Source organism: Achroia grisella, unplaced genomic scaffold, assembly GCF_030625045.1.
Source record: "Achroia grisella isolate CSIRO2021 unplaced genomic scaffold, CSIRO_AGI_Agris_v1 utg628, whole genome shotgun sequence".
In the NCBI taxonomy this organism is placed as follows: domain Eukaryota; kingdom Metazoa; phylum Arthropoda; class Insecta; order Lepidoptera; family Pyralidae; genus Achroia; species Achroia grisella.
The window spans coordinates 403,513-427,940 of NW_026712968.1; the positions used below are offsets into that span (position 1 = coordinate 403,513).

The following is a 24,428-nucleotide window of genomic DNA, read 5'->3' on the forward strand; positions in this document are numbered from 1 at the left end:
TAGCAATTGGACCACACTAAACATAGTGCCATATCATGTTATATAGGGATTGTTATATAAAATAATAATAATAATAAACCCGTTTGAAAATAAAGTCTTTTATTTATTAAATATGAACCTCACACCAATTTGTATAAAAATAAGTTAACAATATTTGGACGGTATACAAACATTCAAATGGAAATACAATTATTTTTTTTATACCACGTCGGTGACAAACAAGCATACGACCCATCTGATGGTAAACGGTTACCGTAGCCTATGGACACCTGAAACACCAGGGGTGTCACGTGCTCATTGCCGACCCTTAAGAAACCTTAAAATATCCTTCTTGAAAACCCCCATGCTGTAGTCTCTCGTGAAAATCTCGAATCGATGGAATAAAGGAGTGGGGGGTGTTATTTGTATTGGTATTAGGTATTAGGTTCTACCTTTAGGCAGTTTCCTATCATTCTTAACTGGTTCCCGCCAACGTATACTGTTAGAGCAGGAGGGTGCACCATGTCAATATCATACATTAGAGAAAATCAATGTATTGATAGTATAATAATTATTTATTTATTTGTCAGAATATGGTATGTAAATTGTTGGAGATTATACAAAAATAGGTTTTATCATTATTCTGCTATTTCCAGCTAAGAATTTCATATATCAAATTGTTATAAATGAGGAATTTAGAAGTTATTGTAGAAGTTAAAAATTTCACAAAACAACATCCTATAAAAATAAATAATCTGAAGTTTACTGTTTGTAATTTCAAATTTGATAATTTTCACTGAACAGATGAAAGTATATATGGTACTTTCATCAAACATTTAATACTCAAGATTTTTCTTGAAAAATCTTGGTTGGACCGACTTTGACGGAACTTTCACTAGCAGATACATAATGTTATAGAAAATAGTAAAAAGTAGAGACCATTTTTATTTTAGAAATTTCATTTATCTTAATTCCACGCGGACTGGCGGACGCGTCTGTCTGTTTTGTTAGTTCTTGGTAATCTCTGAAACGGTTGGACCGATTTTGACGGGACTTTCACCTGCAGATAGCTAACGTTACAAGGAATAATTTGGGCCCTATTGTTAATTTGGACAATTAACGGTATATTCGACGTGGTCGAAGTCGTGGGTGATAGCTAGCTTATTACTAATCTAATAATAATCCGGTACAGGAGCGCAGGCGATTTTCACGAAATCTTCGTATCTCACTGTACCATTGTTGGAGACGTTCGCCTCACGAAATATGTTGTCCACCTGTACACAATAATAATAATATAATTATATCTCTGAAGAATCCACACAACACCATCTTGTCCTAAGGTAAGCAGATCTTATGTTATGGGTACTAGACAACTGATAGAAATACTTACATTTATTCTAAATACATACATAATATACATATATATTGTTTATTTGTTGTGTTGGCGCAAAATGTTAGGAATATCATGGACGGAGCGCCGAGCTGAGGAGCGGCTGAGGGTCAAATCCCGCCTGACGGATACGACTTTAGTCTGAGGGCACTGCTAGGTGTTCGAACCTTCTGCTCAGGCCGTCCGGCCATTTAGAACCTCGTTTGAATTGGAAGAAGGACCCATCGGAGGATTACGGTGTACAACGGAATTGATTAAAATCAAAATAACCATATATTCATGTAGGACATTTTAGCCGCTTATGAACGTTAAATTTTAACCGCGAAAAAAGTTTTGCTACTATTTTTTTCCGTACCGTCCTCGTCCGAAACTCCCGTTTTTTTATATAAAGCCAGTTTATTTACATTGTGTACTTTGTGTCTATGTCTAACATTAACTGAAAATCCCGAGCATGAACTACTATTGCCATTCACGTTGGATTGAACAGAATAGCTACATACCTCTCTAGAGGAGAGTCCCTCGCCCCAGTTCTGTAGTAAATTACGTAGTTGACGCGCTGGTATTACATTTGTTTTCGCGACGTCGCCCGCTTTAAAAGCGTTTACTACCTGCAAAAGAATAATGTCCTTTTTCAGTATAGTTCGATGGGTTTTAACATGAATGATTTTATGAGATAAATAAAGGAGTCAGCTCGTGATCATGGCTAGTGCCATGTCGAAACGTCGGAGAGGTAAATACGTTTGCCAAGCAAAAGAGTAAACGCCACTACACATCATATGTGGCTGTCGCCCACTCTTGCATAAAAGTAGTATCTCCTTTGGAAAGCTTACACTCTTTCCTGAGGAGATTAAATCCATCGCTTCTAAGAATAACTTCAATTCTTGTCCCTCTGAAATAGGGCGAGCACAATAGATCTACGTAGGTTGCATTGCTACAGGTCTAAGCACCTGACTAAAGCCCTAACCTCCCAATAAAATGCAGATTCATCCACGTGGATCGAAACTATCACGATAAATTCTTGGTGAATTTGTCACGATGGGCTAACTGACCTATACTCATGGTCATCATATCATCCTCCACTGATGCCCTGACAGGCTAAACCATTAGCGAAGATGAATAGGTGAACTGTTCCATTACATAAAAATCACCACTACTGTATTGTAATCAACTCACCTCACTAGGCAGGTTCTCCGCTCGTGAATGTATATGCATCACTTCTAGGAAGTCAGCAAACGACATTTTACCACCTTTACCTTTCAAATAACCTGTAATTGACAAATTTATACTGTCTATACCAGGGCTGATGTTTTTTTCAAACCATTCTAAATCTCTTTATTGAAACTTAATTTAAGAGTAAACAACCTTTATAATCAAAGGGCCAATCTATTTTTTTTACTTTATACTACAAAACTTTATTTATACTAAATATTAGAATAAAACAATATATAATTTAAAAAAAGCAAAGATTTCAGATACTTATTTATAAAAAAATAAAGAAATATATTTTTTAATTTTAAGTAAAACAAGTTTACTTGAAATTAAAAAATATTAGTAATATTGATTTGAGAAACGCGAAAAATAAATTCAATTTTAGAAATATGGGCCACATAAACATGATTAACTGTTGCTCATCACAGACTTAAATGATATGGGCGAGTGCAGATGGCACTTCTAACCCGCAGACGGACTATAGAGTAGCTGAGGGCCAACTCCTGCCTGGACTACCTGAAAAGACCTTACCAGTCAATTCCTGTATGGTAGGACTCATGCCCAAAGACCTCATAACTACAGTCAGCTCATCTAAAGATGTGATCTGCCCAGAACGGGCAAACAGGTAGAAGCATTCACGGAACTCTGTGAAAATAATGCAATAATATAGCAGGTATAATTATATATATATTTATTAGTAATTACATATAATTATACATAAGGTATATACATATATTATATTATATAATATAATAGGTATATATATAATATATAATAATAATAAATAACCATGGACAATTAACTACTTTATGGATGGATTACTATATTTTTGTATAATTTCGCTACAATTAGCATGTATTACTGACAATGTGATATAGTTTATAAAAAGATTTTGTATTCATTTTTTAATATGATATGGGTAGACTCAATAATGAGCAGAATTTTTATCGCCATTAGCCAAGGTCGCCATTAGAGAAGATCATAACGGTAGTTAAGTTTCCACACTGAATATTTGTGGTCTCACACATGTTAATTGTAGCGGAATTAAACAAAATAAAATAAATCCATCAAGTAATTATGGGTACTAGACAACTCATAGAAATACAGAGTTTTTTAAACATACATAATATACATAGAAAACACCCAGACTGATATAAACGATCATACTCATGAATACAAATATTTGCACCGTGGTATCGAACCCGCTAACATCGGAAGTAAAGCAGTGTGCTAAACCGCTAGATCACCGAAGCCGTATAACTGCCCTAAATGCATATTATTGCATATAATTATAAAACTTTCTCTTTACATTGCAAATACAACACTATAAGTAATATATATCGTAATTTTAAGTATTACTTATAATTATTAGAATTACAAAATATACAGTAAATAAATTACTCAGTAAATTATAGTTTTATATACTTAGAGATAACAATCACTTTACCGTCGATATCTTGTTCTTTGAAGTATCGCGCCTGCAACAAAATTAACAATTGTTTCATTATTGAAAATACATTTTTATTTAATGCTGTCGCTATATTCATTTAACGTATTATATACTCACCATAATTACAACCAAATTGAAATAAATAAAAAACAAGTAAAAAAAAAGGACAACTCAAAAAGTTTTATAAAAAATATTTAATATTTTAAACAGATTGAGTGATTGTGAATGATGGAGTGGAGTTTTGCGGACTGATGACGAAAAATTTTCAATATGAAATTATAAAATAACTACAATTTTAAATAATTATGTACAATTATAAAAATGTAGTTACGTGTACTTTAACGAGTTAAAGTTAACGTATAACATATTCAAAAAGTTTATCAACAATAATAGATGAATTAGGAACAATTCTAACAAGTTTTGTTAATAAAGTCTATCATCAGAAATACTGAATTATAATCTGTGGAATCATTGTCAATCCATATATCAGTTCACATGGTTGTCAGTTAGTCAGTTTTGTCACTCTCATCCCAACATGAAGGACAACCAATCAGCTGACAGCTAGTAAAGATTATTTTTTCCATCATCTAATTTATCAAAATTGTGTATATTATTACATAAAACTACAGTGTAACGCTTATTTAGTGCAATAATTGTGATAATTAACTTATAGTGTTATTGTTTGTAATGGCCGCATTGACCTCTTATTGGTGAGTAATTTTTCTATCGTGTTTCATTGCCAATGTTATCCAATTATGGTATTCTTATTTATAAAAAAAGAACTACTTGCCCTTCATTATATTAACATAAAGTAGCTTATCTCAGTTTCCTTAATTGATATACAAACAGACAATGTTGCGTACATTTTTCTTCCATAATTAATTAATTTACTCTATCGATTTCCACTTATTTGAAATGAGAATGTATAATTTTTGTTGTGTATAATATTAATTTAATATTTGTATTTAAGTTAATTTCTTTGTTTAGTATATGAAATTTAATAATCTAATTAGTTTATTTAATATAATTATTAATAATATGTTTAATACAACAATAATCAATTCTGTGTTTTATAGACCCTATACTAAATGAACTTTGAATTTGGAACTTTATTTACGCATTTAATGTTTGACTCTGTACCACAGATTCTTCAGCGGCAGAAATCTTGTAATATTTCATAGTAGTACAAACTGCCCAAAAATACAGTTGTTTTTTTTATATTTACTCATAGTAGTGTTTTGTATTTACAGTTAGCACTAAGAAATTTAAAGAGATTGCTTAATTTTGTTAATAAAATGTGCTGATGCAATAAAAAAATTATGTAGTGAACACAAAACTGGTGTATATAGAAAAATAAGGAAATTGCAGATTAAAAATTTAAAAATAAATTTGTTTCCACTAAATCACACAAAATTGTATTATATTAATACAATTTTGTGTGATTACAAATATGAATACAAAAATTTGTGAGTATGGATGGATGTTTGTCACTCCTTCACGCAAAAGTAATGAACAGATTTTGATGTAACATTACAGTAATATAGCTTATACATCAGAATAACATGCTATCAATTTCATACAGGTGAATCCGCAGACACAGCTAGTAAAAACAGACATAGTCTTTATTCTAATAATTGTGGCTAATTCACCTGGAATTTATTGGAAACCTTTTCCAGGGGAGAACTGCGTGAAGGTCAACCTATATTAGTACATTATCAGCAACGGGTTCATTAGTCCACATTACTGATCCTCTTTCCCCCAATATGGATATAATTTCTGAGTGGATATCTCAAAATATATACTGACAACTTTGTAAAAATACAGCAACGGTTAAAAGTAATTTGGAGTAAATTTGAATAATTGAAATCAATGGTAAATATAAGCACTGACCATAATGTTTCTTTGTTTCAGTTGCATCAAGAGAATTATTTAAGATATAAAAATGGAAGAACCCTCAACAAACTTAATAAAACCTAAAACATATTTGAATTCCAAAATATCTTAAAATATTATATATTCAAAGAATATAATAACTAATTCCGTTATATGTTATACACTAGTCTCATTATTTGTTATAAAATAATTACGTAAGGAAACACAGATTAATTATATTTATTTTATTTTATTAAAAAGAAATCATATATAATTCCATTTATAATCTGTATTGGATACAAAATATTTTATAATAAAAGCTCTACAGATAATAAATAAATGTTAAATCCATAGAGATCTATTACCAAAGAGATTGTATATTTTAAAAATAGAATAGTAGATGTGGTATCTACGTAAATGTTGCTTAGCATATGGAATGGTAATAAAGTAGGTGACAAGGATAGAAATATTGCAAACGATAAGAAGGACAAGGAGGACAGATCAAATATGGCGGCTACTATGGTAGAAACACCGCCTCCTCAGTTAATAACTACCATAGAATGGAGTATGATGGATAAGAGTAAATTTTTTCCATTGTACACATTAAGTAGTTTTACAGGTAAATATAACTTAAATTATTTATATATTTTTATATATATTCCTGGCTGACTAATTCGTGAAGGAAACTCCGAAAACAAATCATAAAAGATGATTTTGGGCCCTCCGACTATGTTGGATTCAAACATATCAAACAAAATGTGGGCATCTCACATATCCCATTAATAGTGGCACTAGCCACCCTATCTGGAAGAACAGTCATGGCGATTTTAATAATAAAGCTATTTTAATAATAAAATTAAAAACATCCAATTTTATATTTAAGATAAATTTTATTTTTTCCGAAATAAAAGTTATATTTCTACTTTGTCTGTTTATGCCGTACCACGAAATAACTTAATTTTGTTATCTCTTACCATATTAATGGCTCAAGTAATGAACTTATTTGAGAGTATACGTTGTATCTAGGATGGAGTTTGTCACTAGTCTTGTTCACAATAGTTTGCGACTCAGAGCGCAGGGTTTAGTTCGCAGTTCTTCTGCTTACTTAGATTAGGGTTACATTTTCAGATTCAACGATTTAGTTCTCAGTTCTTCTGCTCACTTAGATTAGGCTTATTTTATCAGATACAACGATTTAGTTCTTAGTTGACTGCTCATTTAGATTAGGTTTCATTATCAGGTTCAACGATTTAATTCGCAGTTCTTCTGTTCATTTAGATTGGGCTTACACTATCAACTTCAATGATTTAGTTCGCAGTTCTTCTGCTCATTAAATAATTCTCTTAGATAAGACTTACATTATCAGGTACATTACAGTATCAACTATCGTTTCCGTCTCTAGTCATAAGTAGGATGGTGTACGTGTTCTTTAGTTTAGATTGCAATAATGGTATTTTTTTTAGGCTACAAGTATAGTATAGTCTGTTTTTAGGCCCCAAGATTAGTTTGGGGCCTTAAACAAGAGACCATCTCTTGTTAAACAAGGCCCCAAATTTACTATGATCTCTTTTTAAGGTCCCAAATTTAGTATAATCTCTTTTTTAGGTCCCAAATTTAGTATAATCTCTTTTTTAGGCCCCAAATTTAGTATAATCTCTTTTTTAGGCCCCAAATTTAGTATAATCTCTTTTAGGTCCCAAATTTAGTATAATCTCTTTTTTAGGTCCCAAATTTAGTATAATCTCTTTTTTAGGCCCCAAATTTAGTATAATCTCTTTTTTAGGCCCCAAATTTAGTATAATCTCTTTTTTAGGCCCCAAATTTAGTACGATCTCTTTTTTAGGTCCCAAATTTAGTATGATCTCTTTTTTAGGCCCCAAATTTAGTACGATCTCTTTTTTAGGTCCCAAATTTAGTATGATCTCTTTTTTAGGTCCCAAATTTAGTATGATCTCTTTTTTAGGTCCCAAATTTAGTATGATCTCTTTTTTAGGCCTCAAGTTTAGTATGGTCTCTTTTTTAGGGTTCTAGCGAAGTATGGCCTTTGTAGCCCCCAATTATGTCCCTTTATTCCTATACGATTAAAATATGTTTGGATAAAGTTCGCGTCTTCGGGAGCGCTCTTGTGATCTAGTTCCTTCTCTATACAAGACTAGTTATCATAGTTCATTAGTATATCGTGGTATACTAACGATATTGTAATTGTCTGAAATATCTCTATATGTATGTGTTTATTATGTATAATACATTAATCAATTGACGAGCTCATCTCGTTAATAATAGATCACTAATTCCACAAATGCTATTAACTATTTTTTATGAAAAAAAATTACACAATAATTTGCTTTGTAAAAAAGCATATTATAAAATTTAAGAGTTTGTAAACGATAATAATGTTTTAATAGAAAATCTTAAAATTCATAGCGATTTCAATGTTATGTGATTGCACTAGGAATGAGTGCGTAGCGGTTTCTATGTTGATTATCGCATGCCTGTTACTTGTTACTGTGTAATTATTTATTTTAAATAACATCTATTCAAAAGAGCAACACACAAGTTCCTTGTTCATTCTTCTTGTGATGAGTCTGCGTTCCGAATGTGTTGTAGAATAAAAAAATATGACTTCAAAAGTGCTTGTATTGAGTTTATTTGAATAAAGATTATTTATATTTCAGAATGAAATAGAAAATCATTTATTCAAATAAACTTACATTGAAGCACTTTTGAATAGTCATCATATTTTTTTCAACCTACCGCCCATTCGGAAAGCTGTCTCATCACAATAAGAATGAATAAAAAAAAATTTTGTTGGTACTTTACATTTTTAAGTTGAAGTGTGTGAACAAACTACCAACTAGCACAAATTCAATTAAATACTCAAATAGAGAAATTTCATTAAATACACAACCAACTAGTTGAGTAAATCAGGCGTAGTGATTAGAGCAATCAGGTACAAGCAGTCGTTCACGAGTATGATGTATGAGCCAGCCAACACTGCACATTTTTTTTATTGTTAGTTACGTATATTATTTTTTAAATATGTTTTTAGTGTGCAATTTGAGGTAGACATTATTAAACCCCTAGATTTATTTAAATTTAAGTGCCCACTGGCGATCACCCGGTCCCAACGTGCAAAGTTTTCTTTGCAGAGTGACCCACCGGTGGGCATACGTTCTTCAACGTGTTAAACGGATTTTACTGTAAAATTTAAACTTTTCAGTTCGCTGCGCACTGTATCCCCTAACATTAGTAAAGACACAAATACAAGTGCAAAGGAAAAAAGAGGCGTACAGCGGTGTTGTGGACGCCATCAGGAAAATATATGCTCACGAGGGTGTCTCTGGACTTTACAGAGGATTTTGGCTTTCCAGTGTAAGTATTTTTTTATGGATGATGGAATGAAGCACTCACCTGCGCTAACGGTATACGCTGGGGGAGCACCAGTGGAGGATTATAGGATGAGCATGAAATCAGGCCAGTTTGCCCATTGTGACTTCACCAGGAATTTATCACTATGGTTTCCAGGGGCACCACATGGAGGTCAACCTAACATTGTATATTAATATAATAATAATAATATGGGGACTATTCACACAGCGCCATCTAGTCTGGGTACTAGATAACAGATATCAATACATATATATTGTAAATGCATACATAATATACATAGAAAACACCCAGACAAATACAAACAATCACACTCATGAATACAAATGTTTGTACCGTGCAAGGATCGAACCCGCGAGCTTTGGAAGTAAATCGGTGTGCTAAACTACTATCCTCTTTGTTAACAATCTCATAACATACCATCAGGTGAGACAACAGGTTGTTTGTCATTGTATTACTTTTGACGACCTCGGTGGTCTAGCGGTCTAACACACCGCTTTACGTCCGACGGTCGCGGGTTCGATTCCTCACACAGCACAAACATTTGTATTCATAAATATAATTATTTGTTTCGGTCTGGGTGTTTTCTATGTATAATATGTATATATTTACGAAAAAAATCTATGTATCTATATCAGTATGTAGTACCCATAACACAAGCTTTAGTTAGCTTAACTTGGGACTAGATGGCGCTGTGTGAATTGTCCTGAAATTATTATTATTACTTAAAAAAGTTATTGGATACGATTTATATCCAGGAGACCGATAGGTAGTCCTCAGTTTGTTTCCATTCCGTACATAAAAAAAACTAATTATACATTGTATCCAATGCAAATTTTTATCTTATCAGAATGTGTGTGGCGTTATCTCTCATTAATGATGGTATATCAACAGTTTCAGATAATCTCGGGCGTTTTTTATATCTCCACTTACGAAGGCGTGAGGCATGAGCTCGGGAAATATGATGTTAGCCCTAGAATGAAGGTAATAATAGCTATATTCTTAACAATCTATACATATAAATAAAATTGGTGTGTCTGTTTGTAATATTGAAATAACATTTTTTACAATTTTTGTCTGTCTGTTTGTTCCTGATAATCTCTAAAATGGTTGGACCGATTTTGATGGGACTTTTATTGGCAGGTAGCTGATGTAATAAGGAGTAACTTAGGCTACTTTTATTTTAGAAAAATTCTTTCGTATAAAATAACATTGTACCGAGACTTATGTTACGGCGGGCTATATTTGCCTTTTAAAAATATATTTTATTTAATTAAAACAATGAAATTATTAAAGTATAAATTGTATAATTATGTCTAATGATCGAACAAGACTACTGTAAAAATATAACAATTAATAATTGGTGTTAGGTGCCGATTCGTGGTAATTTGCTGTTCCTGGTAGCGGTGTCAGCTTATTGTGCCACACACAGCAATTTACCAGGCGTTACGCCATGGTAACTCGAGTCTACAACAAATTATAATGTAAAAACTTGACGTTCATAAGCGGCTAAAATGTCCTACATGAATAAATGATTTTTGAATTTTGAACACGGTGTTCGCAACCGAATGTGAATGAATGAATGAATGAAAACCGTGCAGTCGAATGCCATCAAATCAAATATTGTTTATCGTTGATTGTTTATACTTAATTTGTATGTATACATATCTGTGATTATTAAACAGTTATAAGAACATATTTATGATGATGGATATAAGTACACAGATGCTTATATAGTTTTTGGGAAGATTGACATATATGCATGCACGTATTCGTAATAGACTTAAATTTTTTTTAAACTATGTTCCAAATATTCGATCGTTCTGTAACTTTAGAATAGAATAGAATAGAAAATCATTTATTCAAATAAACTTACATTGAAGCACTTTTGAATAGTCATTACATTTATTTAATCTACCGCTCGTTCGGAAAGCTGTCTCATCACAAGAAGAACGAGAAAGAAACTTGCGTGTAGCTCTTGTAAATAATTTTATTATTACTTTACATTTTTAAGTTTAAGTGTGTGAATACAAACCACCAATTAGCACTAATTCAATTAAACATGTAATAATGTAAACACTTTGACATGTAATAGCTAATTAACAAATAAGATATATTTTTGTTAGCTGTCACTTTAGGTGTTGGTATAAAAAACCGCTTACAAAAAATATAGTATTCGTTTTTTACGGTTTCTAATATTACTAAAATAAAAAAAATATATATTATAATTAGTTTATCGATATATGGTTTCAATTTTACGAAGATAGCTTAGGTATTGGGAAAAAATAAATTTTCGTTAAGGGGTGTCACCCACTATTTCCTTACTATAGGGATTAGGGATGTGAAATTCAGTGTGTGGCTATTTTAGATGAAAAAATAAATAAATAGAAGGTAAGAACCCATACGACAGATAAAAATACGGAATATAGAAATTTTACAAATTATATTTTATTATAAAACAAGCTCTCTTCTGCGCGGGAGCGAAAAATTTAACTAGCAGATCGTTCATCGTACCACGAATTTGGTGGAGAGAGTTATTTATTTATTTATTTAATTCAGCCTACATGGCCCATATTATAAATACCTTATAGACTAACATACATAAGAAATAATAATCAAATATGTAAAATAAAATTGTCTCTATGGTCACGGCACTGACGACGGCAATCTGCCACGGTAGCGCCGATAGACCACCCCCTTCGGCCAGTAGTCCTCCTTCATGAAGGTGGGCAGCATATTGGTGGGGACCAGGGCCACGAACGCTTTGAAGCTCGCGTTGTGGCTCGATTCCAACTGCGTCACCCTCAATGTCAGGTTGCTTTTAATCCGGATGTAGTCAACAATGTCCTGTTCCTTGGTAGCGTAGTGTAGGCGGGATAGGTACATTGCCGTGGTCGGTGTTGCGGCACGTAACAAGAAGTTGGGCCCTGTCAGTGCTGTGCCACAGTGGTTTCGATTGACCCTCTTTGTGCGCCTCTTCTTTTGTACCGTGACAAAACCATCATCGTCACGTCAGCAGACTTTGTACACATAGGGGTCATTTTCAGAGTCACTTTAGGCTCATTCCGCTGAGCAGTTGGTTTTTTTTTTTTTTTATGTTATACCTAGTATTATGTTTATTTAAATTGATTAGAGGTAAAATTAACAACAGCCAGGTGTTGAGTTGCTGGCTGTGCCTTGCGGGACCATCCACTTACTGGGGGGACGGGGATTGTTAGTAATGGGAATTAGTAACTCCCATTGCTAGCAATGTACCATGTTAGGTTAGGTCCACCTCCACGTGGTTCCCCCTGGAAAATATCGTGATAAATTCTTGTTGAATTTGTCACGATGTGCTAACTGACCTGACCTTATGCTCATCTTATCATTCTCCACTGGTGCCCGCCAGCGTAAACCGTTAGCGCAGGCGGATGCACCATTCCATTATCATACACAAAAAAAAATAAACCATCCACTTACTTGGCAAATAAACGCGAAAGTTTGTGAGTATGGATGTTTGTTACTCTTTCACGCAAAAACTACTGAACGGATTTTTATGAAACTTTACAGTAATATAGCTTATACGTCAGAATAACATACAGGCTATAAATGACATGCGGGTAAAACCGCGGGCACAGCTAGTTAAATCATACAGTGGAAGGAAGAAAACAGATGAATTTGTCATCTGTTTTCTTATTCTCCGAATCAATTCACGAAGATCGCTTCATCTATAAGCTACAAGTAATTATAAAAAATATATTTGCTCCACTATTGTATTACGTCCCTCCGATCGATCCCCCGTCCAATTCATACGGGGATCGAAATTACGACGGCCTGAGCCGTGTTTCGAACCATTAGTGGTGCCCTCAGACTAAAGTCGTATCCGCCTTCAGCCGCTCTATAAGTCCTTCCTTTGGTTTGGAGTGCCATCTGCACTCGCCCCCTAACGTCCGGTGAAGCTGTAAAGGCCAGCTGCGGCCAACAGCATTAGAGTAGTCCGGAAAAAAAAATGTATTAGTCTACGACCTGTACAAATAGCTGTAAGAGTGGAAGTAAAATAATATAAAATGATTTTTTTTCCTGCGTTGAAGAGCGTACGTGTAAAAGCAGCTGTTGATTTGTTTCAGTCATTTATCGCCGGAGGCTGTGCGTCTATGGTGGGGCAAACTATAATAGTACCTTTCGATGTGCTCAGCCAACATCTCATGGTGTTGGGTCTAGTTAAAGGAAGGGCTGGAGGTAGCAAAAATCCGGTAAGTGATTTGAAGACCATGTTACACAGTTACGTACTTGTCACATATTATACTATTTTATATCTAGAAGTTATTCGATAATAATTTAGGATAGGTGCGCTTGCGATTTTCACGAAATCTTCGTATCTGACTGTACCATTGTTGGAGACGTTCGCCTCACGAAATATGTTGTCCACCTGTACACAATAATAATAATATAATTATATCTCTGAAGAATCCACGCAACACCATCTTGTCCTAAGGTGAGCAGAGCTTGTGTTATGGGTACTGGACAACTGATACTTAAATACGTTTTTTTTGTAAATGCATACGTAATATAAATAATAACACCCAGATCGAACAATCATACTCATGAATACCAAAGTTTGTACCGTGCCAGGAATCGAATCCGCTACCATCGGAAGTAAAGAAGTGTGCAAGACTGCCACATAACTGAGGCTTATTAGTAGATCACATAAAAAAATCTGATGCGTTGTGGGTTGGTTGATTTTTTTTAAATATACACAACATTTGATATGTTTGGGCTGGATTTGACAAGGGTCTGACTGGTGCTTTGTGATATGACCTAGGTTGTTTAATAAAATTCCAGAATTTTTTGGAGCTAGGCTGGTTTTAAGAGATCAAAGAAACCCTCTTTGTAATATTATTTCGGTTTACGCTGGCGGGGCATCAGTGGAGGATGGTAAGCTGAGCATGAGGTCAGGTCAGTTAGTACATCGTGACAAATTCACCAAATATTTGTCACGATGGTTTCCAGGGAGAATCGCGTAGAGCTCAACCCGACATGGTGCATTGCTAGCAATAAGATTATCAATCCACATTACTACAATCCCCTTTTCTCGTAAGCGTTAGTTAGAAGGCGGGTGCACCATTCCATTGTCATCCATAAAAAAAATTACATTACGGCCGGTTTTGGCGACAATCTATTTAATACGTTGATTACATCGATAGTTTCCAGGGGGAACCGCGTGGAGGTCAACCTGATATGGTACATTGCTAGCGATAAGATCAATCAATCCACATTACTACAATCCCCTTTACTCGTAAGCGTTAGTTAGAAAGCGGGTGCACCATTGTCATCCATAAAAAATATGATATGGCCGTTTATTACTATTGTTTAATCCAGATAATCAGCCAATTACGGCCGGATTTAGACGAGAATCTATTTAATACGTTGATATAACCCGGGTTGTTGGTTCCAGAAAATCAACCCACTGGGCCTGGACCTGGACAAGGGCCTGTCCCGGGCGGCGCTGGCGCGCGAGGTGGCGGTGCGCGTGTACCGGGCGCACGGCCCGTGGGGCTACTACCGCGGCTACGCGGCCTCGCTCGCCGCCTACGTGCCCAACTCCGCGCTCTGGTGGGCGTTCTACCAGGCCTACCAGGGTCAGAGACGCACACGCACATACACTCCCATACGTACACACTCATACATACCCATACACGCATATACTAGTCCAGTCAAAATAGACATTTAAGTTAGCCAAAATTCGCATAGAGCTGAAAATTGGTATAGACGTTAAATAAACTATTACATTATCTACAACTTTTGTCTAACCTATTTTCGGTTTCAGAGAGAAATGGAAAAAACATGAATTTTTGACCTTTTGGATTTGATAAAAAAATTTGCAGAAATCGGATCGAAGGGAATTTTTGAGATTTCATTTGTAATGGTTTATTTAACGTCTATACCAATTTTCAGCTCTATGCTAATTTTGGCTAACTTATCATTTTTTTGGTCTATTTTGACTGTATTATACACAACAACTCTCTATAGTAAATTTATATTAATACATGAAGCAGAAACTCTGTACTCTTTTTTATGAAAATTGAGCACACGGAGGAGTATGACATTTAGCTCATTTATATTTTATACTAGCTGTTGCCGCGACTACGTCCGCGTGGAATTTAACTTTATTTTCCTAAAATAAAAGTAGGTTACTCCTTATTATATCATCTACCTACCAAAAAAAGTTCTGTCAACATCGGTCCAGCCATTTCAGAGAACCGGAACAAACAGACAGAAAGACAAAAATTAAAAAAAAAAGGTATTTTGGTGTATGTACACATGGGACTAGATGACGCTGTGTGAATACAAAGTACTAATTAGACAAAGCACTAATTCAATTAAATATTCTAAATAAATAGAGAAAATATGCAATATACAACCAACTGGTTGAGTAAATCAGTCGTAGTGATTACAGCAGACCAGTCCCCACAAGCAGTCGTTCACGAGTATGATACGAAAACATTTCATGATTTTTCCTAATTATATGTGTAAGTTATTATAATTTATCGCGTACTATTATTGTTGAAATAAATAAATAAATATTTATGACAGATGAACTGCTGAGGATAAGTCCAGTGTGGGTGTCACATTTGTTCCTGCAGTGCATCGCGGGAACCCTGGGCGGCTTCACCACCACTTTCCTCACGAATCCACTGGACATCGTCAGAGCGAGGCTGCAGGTACAGTTTTTATTGTCAAGCAGTGGGCTGAAAATAAATTTCCTAAATAAGAACTGAATTGCACTTCAAAGTGCATAAAGTCAATTTTTTTCAGGTTAGGCTGTTTATTTGACGACCTCGGTGGTCTAGCGGTCTAGCACACCGCTTTACGTCCGATGGTCGCGGGTTCGATTCCTCGCACGGCACAAACATTTGTATTCATGAGTATAATTGTTTGTATCGGTCTGGGTGTATTCTCTTGTATAATATGTATGTATTTACGAAAAAAAAAATTATCTATGTATCTGTATCAGTTATCTAGTACCCATAACACAAGCTTTAGCTAGCTTAACTTGGGACTAGATGGCGCTGTGTGAATTGTCCTGAGATTATTATTATTATTATTTGTTTTTTTGTTAGGCTGTCATCAATTGGCCTGAATCCAATCATGGAACTGCAGCTTCAATAAGCTTTTAAAAAAAATGTCTATCAATTTTAAAAGATTCAACGTAGAGGAAAGTTGTTACTGGCCCGCGGTCTATTAGTGATTTAAAAAAATTATACGTAGCTAATATACAGATGTGTTTAATACGTTGGAGATCGCATTGAAAAATCTTATATCTCACGTAGGGACCGGCATCTTATTATTCAAATTCAAAATATCTTTATTCAAGTAGATCTATTACAGACTCTTATGATATGTCAAATCTACCGTCAGTTCGGAATGATATCTAGATGAGAAGAACTGACAAGAAACTCAGCTCGTATTTTTTTCAAATAATAGTGGAACATGTTTATTATAATATACAGTCATTAAAATTAAAATTTGGGAGAAAAGAGTGACCACCAGCATATGCTATCGCAAAAAACAAAAAATTTAATCAGTGTTGACAACCTGAACAGACCAGTCCCCACAAGCAGCACCCGTTCACGAGTATGACGTATGAGCCAGCCATCATTGTACTCAACCATATTTGAGGGAGCACATCGACCCGGCCCACCACGCCGCCACAAGTTTGAACTTTATAGCGAGCATGCCTGTGAATTATTATTGTATTGTGTTGACATGTATTCTTAATTACATATATTATTCTTAAATATGTTTTTAGTGTTCAATAATTTGAGGTAGACGTTATTTAACCTCTAGATTTATTTCAATTAAAGTGCACGGGCGATCACTAGGTCCCAACGTGTAAATTTACTTTCGCTACGGAGTGACCCACCGGTGGGCATATGGTCTTTAACGTGTTAAATCACCCTATTATTAAATTACCGACTACGCCAAGTTTTATAAAAGATTTTTAAAACAAAATCCTTATCCTGACTAACATTATAAATGCGAAAGTAACTCTGTCTGTCGCGCTTTCACGCTAAAATTACTGATCCGATTTCAATTAAATTTTATATACAGCTAGACTAAACCCTGATAAAGGACATAGGCTACTTTTTAATGAATAAAAAGGGTTGTAAGAGATTGAAAGTGGAGAAGAAATCTTGAAACTTATTTTTAAGCTGTTGATTTTGTATAAATAATATGACATTCAAATTTTATAAAATTTATATTGATTTATCCTTAATTGTACCCTACTTTATTTTAAACAATGGTTCCGATTTTGTGTGCCTCTTCTTCTGTATTTATAGTTGATTTCTTATCATATTCCAGGTGGAAGGTGTAGGCTCAATGCGCCAGGTGTTCAAAACGCTTTGGCAGGAAGAAGGTCTGGTAGGACTATACCTGAAGGGACTGTCAGCCAGGCTGGTGCAGTCGGCGTGTTTCTCATTCAGCATCATACTCGGGTACGAGAGCATCAAACGGGTGTCAGTGAGCGAAGAGTTTCGATCACATGTACGTTGGTGATGAGTAAATTGGATCAAAGTATATCTTGTGTTATTTGTCTCCTATAATATTTATTTATTTTTAAACTCTTTATAGTACCAAGAATTTTACACAAGAATTGTAGATAAAAGAGATATAGATGTGCAAAAGGCGATCTTATCTCATCGCAAGAAGCAATCTCTTCCAGACAACCTTTAGGTAGAGAAAAACAATAAAAGTTGTAGGTGGCGCTTGAATTGCATGGAAGAATATATATATATATATATAAAGGTAATAATGGAGGTAAAAAGAATAATACAAATAAATATATACATAATACACAAAAAAAGCAATAACAAAACAATAATGTCATATGCAAAAGAACAAGACACAGCAAGAAGGACAACAGAAGAGAAGAATTTAAGTGGAGAGTTAAGATTTAATCGAGTTCCTAAAAATGGATAGTGATTGGAGTAAGGTAGAGAATTCCAAAGGCGAATAGCTTGGACTGAAAAGGATGTACTGTTGATTGAGGAACTATGGAAAGGAATTTTAAGGTTTCGTGCCTCGTATGGTGCCCCGAGAAATGAGTCTTTCATTATCTTCTATTATTTATTTATGTAGATAGTCACGGTCCTCGGTGGTCTAGAGCAGTGGTTCCCAATTAGTTTTTGCTGCGTACCACTTTAAAAAAGACCTCAAACCTTACGTACCCCTTATTGTAGCAATCACAATAATATTACGACAAAACATAACTGGCGGGATCGGGTGACGGGTGACGGGGGCAGCCGAATGACGAGATGTGGCAAGCAAGGTAAACCGCACGGTCGGTCACAGTGCTTGGTGCTACATGATTTTACGATGATTATCGTTATAAAATAATATCTTTGAAATTGTTCTTCTTTTTACTGATAGCCGCACGTACCCCTTGATGCAACTTCACGTACCCCCGGGGGTACGCGTACCACTAATTGGGAAACACCGGTCTAGAGGTTTAGTACAAGGCAGTATCTCAATGTATTGTTTGCTAGAGCAGCAAACTAGTGATTTTCAGGTATTGCCTACAGACATACGCAAGGAAGCTTTTTTATTTAATAATTCTTAACAGTAACTATTGAGTCGAATTTAAAATACACGATTATTATCTAAATTTAAAATCATAACAATATATATAGTAGGATGGTAGCTAACAAGCATACTATACCCATCTGACGGTAAACTGTTACGGTAGTCTATGGACGCCTGAAACATCAGGGGTGTCACGAACGCATTGCGACCCTCAGGAAACCTAAATATTCTTGAAAAACTCTATACTGTAGTCTTTCGGAAACCTCGGCAGGTAGTTCATTCCACCATAATTATACGCGGGAGGAAGCTCTGAAACTGCAGTGTCCGAGATCATTTAGGTTTCAGTGTGTGAGGATGAATTCCGTTCCCTGTCAATAAACGACAAACAAACCCTTTTTTCTCCCCATCCAGAGGGTTGACAAGGGGGTGTGTGGGATTATTATCTATTAAAAAGCCTACGAGCTCCATTACCGGAGTCGAGAGTTTGCGGTAGCATCTACTGCCACTTCGAGCGTTCGCCCACCTATAGACGGTTTAGGGCAGGCCTCAGATCATAAGGCGACCTATTTCGCTCTACTCAATTGTGGAAACGTGAATACACTCACGCAACTCAAAATAAACTTATTATACAGTGGGTAGTTGAGCTTTACTAAAACGCCTGTTCATATTTTGATAGCAATGTTGTAGTTTTGCAGTTTGAGCGTCTCGAGACGTTATGAGACGAACTTAGCATTTTTTTAACGGATGACTATGTGATGGTGTATCCGCCTGCGGTTACAAAAAATAGATATTTAAAAATAAAAGATTTTAGATAGATCTGCACCTATTTCTGTACATGAGGTCCAGATCTATCAATCTATCTGTCTATCTCACTAATCATTTATACATTTGTAGAAGCTGAGGTACAGATCTATCTATTAATACGTCTATCAGATTTCAGGATCATTTATTTGTCATGTGAAACAGGTTATTCTCTTACCGCCTACCTCTTCCGTTACAAAATTATAAGTCAACAGTAAACATTAAAATTAAGATAAATTTAAATTTGACTTTGATATGTATTCACTGATGTGATAAAATTGTTTTTTTTTTCCAAAAAAATAACTTCTTTTTTTTCTTAATTTTAAAATATCTCTAATCATCTATCTAAGACTGTTTTTGTAAATCTATATCTTCAAATATCGATTCAAGTAGCCTTCTATTAAAGTTTTTAAAATAACGTTAATTATATACTCTGTGGGTTGTATGACTCAAGTTAACAAACTGAAAAGTATATTTAGTTGTTCTATTTCTAGAGTTTTTCGTAGATAATTGTTTCAACGTCTATTTCTATACCGTAATCATAGCAACCAATCTACACAACTTATATGTTGACGGCCTCGGTGGTCTAGCGGTTTAACACACCGTTTTATTTCCGATGGTCACAGGTTCGAATTCTTGGAGAGTGTTAACATTTGTATTCATGAGTATGATTGTTTGTGTCGGTCTGAGTGTTTTATATATAATTAGAAAAAAATGTAGGTATTTTGGTGTTTATATCAGTTGTCTATGTGAGTATACCCATATCGTCTGACACTCGTGACAAATTTATCTGATTGGATTCTTTTAATTTTTCATGTGATGTACCTTGTTACCTATTCTTGCTTTCCGAATGAGCGATAGAATAAAAAGTGTTGACTATTCAAAAGTGCTTCAATATAAGTTTATTGGAACAGATGATTTTCTATTCTATTCTACTATATATATGCTACAATAATCAATGAAGTATTATATAGTGTTCTTAAAATAGAAAGTAGGTTGATTATAGCCGTGAGAATCGTTTCATAAAACTAAAACTGTTAGTACTTTATTTTATTACAAGGTAACAATTTTATAACCATAATTCAAACTACAATATCAGTACATATATTTTCCTTTGCTTTATTAACGTAAAGAAAAAGGTTTTCCCGCCTAATAAGTCCAACAACAATATTGGTATACAGAATTTTCCTAAGCTTTACATATATTAAAAAAAAAAGTTTTTCCACCTAATTTTACTAGAGCTGACAAAAACAATACAATCTTAGACGTAACTCAGGCATGCAGTTGCCTTGTTCCCCGTACAGATTCAGTCTACTAACTGTGCCTGATATATTCCACAATCCATTTACACGGCGTAGAGTTCCCTCAAATATACCATTGCTTGGTTTTGAACGTAAAACGACCAGAATTACTCTCGAATCTATTTCATTGTCATCTTTTACTGCAATTTCCGCGGCTTCAATTATTTCTGCAAGCTCATGTCGAGCACATTGAGGATAATTTGTTAATATATTATTAAAATGTTTGATCAAATGAGTAGATGCTGCTATTGCATCAGGATCATCATTAGATATACTCCTTTCTTTATTGCATGTACACCAATGCTCACTAATTTCTGCTGACTTACACGTGCGGTTGTTTGGAATTGGTATGAATAAGCTAATACTTCTATCATCTCCATACGCTTCTTGTTTCATTCTATTAATGTTTTCATTTCGAAGATTGTCTATGTTGATCAAATCTAACAATGTTGCGTGGATATCAAACGGTGTTGTCAGACGTTTAGCATTTAATTTTAAGTTCTTATACGCTTCAGTATATATTTCCCGAAATGATCTTGGCAGTAATATGAATGCAAAAGGCAAACGTTCCTCCAATCGTCCTTGTCTTGTCAATCTTATATCACCCCACCGCATACCATGATCGCTGACTAGAAATACTATAGTGTCTTCTAAATATCCATTGCTATCTAATTCTTTAAACAAATTCACGTAATCATCATCCATAATCATCGGATAATTTAAATAATCGTGCGTCATGCTGAACTCCCAAAAGAATCCGAATAATTTCGAATCGCTCAACGCAGTTGTTAAATTTTCTACGTAGTCTAAGAGGACTTTATAGAAATATTTATCGTGTAAACATAAGTACGAAAATATGTCCTTGTTATTACCAGCAATCTTCTCTGCTTCATTCATAAATGTGTGTAGATAATAATCTGTGGGACCATCGACAAAACCTGCACCGTCATAATTAAAAGCTCGCAAATGTGATCCGTCTTCTCCAAACGCAGTATAGTAACCTGCTTGTTTGAACCGCTCCCAAATAAACGGACAATTATCAAATTTAGCCTTCCTATGTGGGAGGCATGTATTCTTCAATTCTTTCGACGATATACCTAACAACATTGGTATTATATTTGGAAAAGTATTATCACCAACCTTATTGAACCCTTGTAAACTTACAGCGCCATTATTGTTCAAATATTCCAATGTTTTTGGCATTGTCCTGTAAAAATTAAGTCTTGATACAGCATCTATACCCATAAATAGAACATTGTAGCCCGCTTTACTTTTTGGTATTTCTTTTACATCATTATGTGCAACAAATTCTTTTTTCAAAGCGAAAAGAAAGAATTCGTCGTGGATTTTCTCACCGACGCTACAAATAACTCTAACAAATTCGTCCTTAGCTTCAATTACATTAGAGAAATATACACAATTACCATAATCGACTCTGTCATCAACGAATGGCTCTTTAATATTTTCAATTGATTTCGGCATGAAGAAACCTTTATAGCAGCATGTCAAATTATTATTTATATCATTGTTTAAATCAGCTTCGTCGTTTATCCAAATATGTGTTCTATTTCGTTTCAATAGAGTTGTATTCCACTTCTCGCATTCTTTCATATCTATAGGATAATGTACAAATTGTTGGATACTAACATTGAAGATGTTCATTCCCGGAATAGTACATCCTTCAGTTTTTATTGTAAAATTAGCTATAATGTTATTAAGATTCTCTATAGGTTCTTTATTAAGTTTACATATTTGCAAAGTAAGAGAAATTAAAGATATAACAAAGAATGTTGATAATAATAACAAATATTTTATAAGATTTGTCTGTACCATAGTGAACTTTTGATAAAAAAATTGTTTTATGGTTTATGGATCAAATATACATGTCACGTGTGATAGGATTTAAGTGTTTATTGCTCATAAGCCCAGATCATATCGAAGTCATACAGATCTTGTTCTAGAAGGTTCTACATTGGTCTTCTTTTTAAGATTTCAATCGTTAAATATCCGGCTTATTTGATTATAATTGATTACAGCGCTTATGAACTCTTGCAACACCAAATAATTAGCAGTTGTGTTGCCCACTTTTTAAAAAGGTGTTTATAATGTATCAAGTTAACAATTTTACTAGAAGTTGATGGTAAACAGTAAAACTGGAATATTTCTCATACAATGTAAAGCTTAGCTCCACAATGCAGGTATTCATATTGAGAAGCACTGTTGTATCAGTTACTTATGATGTTATTTCCTTTTAAGAGTGGTCATCTTGTAATGCTCTTATCTGTCAATAGAAAAAAAAACAGCTTTTAACATACTAATCTATATAAAACTGCATTACCTGATAAATTCATTGTGAATTTGTCACTTTGGGCTAACTGACCTGACCTCATGTTCATCTTATCCTCCACTGGTGCCCCGCCAGTATAAACCGTTAGTGCAGGCGGGTGCACCATTCCATATTCATATCTTATTATTATTAATATTATAAACGCGATGTTTGTTACTATTTCACGCAAAAACTAATGAACGGATTTTGATGAAACTTTACAGTAATATAGCTTATGCATCAGAATAACACATAGGCTATATTATATATTGAAAATAATGCGGGAGAAACCGCGGGTACAACTAGTAATATATAAAGCTGTATTACCTAATAAATTCCTTGTGAATTTGTCACTATATGCTAACTGATCTGACCTCATGTTCATCCTATCATCCACTACTGGTGCGCCGTCAGCGTAAACCGTTAGCGCAGGCGGGTATCCCATTCCATATTCATATTAAAAAAAAGCTTACCTTACAATAAAATCAACAAGTTCTCTTCCTTCATCAATTAGTGACTGAGCTATTTTGTTACGCAACAGGGTTTTTATGTCTTTCTTTGATAATGATGCCTACTCTTAAAAAATTGAACAAAAAGATGTCACATCTTTTTGTCAGTTACACTTCCTGGCTGCAGAGTAAAGGTACATCCTACTTAGAACAAAAGGAACAATTATGTAAGTCCTGGAGAAGTTGTGAACATCACCTGAGACCTTTGAGTAGTTTAGAAAAAGATATCAAATCAAAAATAATAAATAAATAAGTAACCCTGGACAATTGACACAGCGCCATCTAGTCCCACGGTAAGCTAAGCTTGTGTTATGGGTAGTAGACAACTGATATTTATTGTAAATACATATATAATATACATAGAAATAACTCAGACCTTTACAAAAAATCATACTCATGAATACAAATGTTAGCACAGTAAGAAATATCGAACCCGTAACCATTGGTAGTTAAGCAGTGTGATAAACAGCTAGACCACTGAGGTCGTTAAATTCTTAGTCTGGCTGTTCTTTGTACCTATTTGTAGAATAGATTAGAATAGAAAAATTGTTTATTCGAATAAACATAAATTAAAGCACTTAGAATATATTTAGGCGAGGGGTTTGTTAAGTTGACATCCACGTGGTTTCCCTGGAAACCA

General features: G+C 34.3%; 3 protein-coding genes across 3 annotated transcripts; 1 reads left to right on the forward strand and 2 right to left on the reverse strand.

The window, feature by feature from the left end:
* Positions 1-649: 649 nt before the first annotated feature.
* LOC131849016 (calmodulin-like protein 4) lies at positions 650-4,208 on the reverse strand. Its single transcript, XM_059198992.1, has 6 exons — positions 4,146-4,208; positions 4,026-4,056; positions 3,110-3,223; positions 2,543-2,634; positions 1,870-1,977; positions 650-1,253 (listed from the first exon to the last, which is right to left on the reverse strand). Exons 1-6 carry the CDS (start codon positions 4,146-4,148, stop codon positions 1,152-1,154), a joined length of 450 nt encoding a protein of 149 aa, XP_059054975.1. The 5' UTR covers positions 4,149-4,208; the 3' UTR covers positions 650-1,151.
* A 349-nt stretch (positions 4,209-4,557) lies between these two features.
* LOC131849012 (solute carrier family 25 member 44) lies at positions 4,558-17,838 on the forward strand. The gene is made up of 8 exons (XM_059198989.1): positions 4,558-4,738; positions 5,940-6,519; positions 9,121-9,272; positions 10,182-10,271; positions 13,394-13,519; positions 14,722-14,905; positions 15,861-15,988; positions 17,631-17,838. Exons 2-8 carry the CDS (start codon positions 6,318-6,320, stop codon positions 17,823-17,825), a joined length of 1,077 nt encoding a protein of 358 aa, XP_059054972.1. The 5' UTR covers positions 4,558-4,738; positions 5,940-6,317; the 3' UTR covers positions 17,826-17,838.
* A 3,049-nt stretch (positions 17,839-20,887) lies between these two features.
* Positions 20,888-22,673, reverse strand: LOC131849048 (uncharacterized). Its single transcript, XM_059199035.1, has 2 exons — positions 22,378-22,673; positions 20,888-22,160 (listed from the first exon to the last, which is right to left on the reverse strand). Exon 2 carries the CDS (start codon positions 22,154-22,156, stop codon positions 20,888-20,890), a length of 1,269 nt encoding a protein of 422 aa, XP_059055018.1. The 5' UTR covers positions 22,157-22,160; positions 22,378-22,673.
* Positions 22,674-24,428: the final 1,755 nt, after the last annotated feature.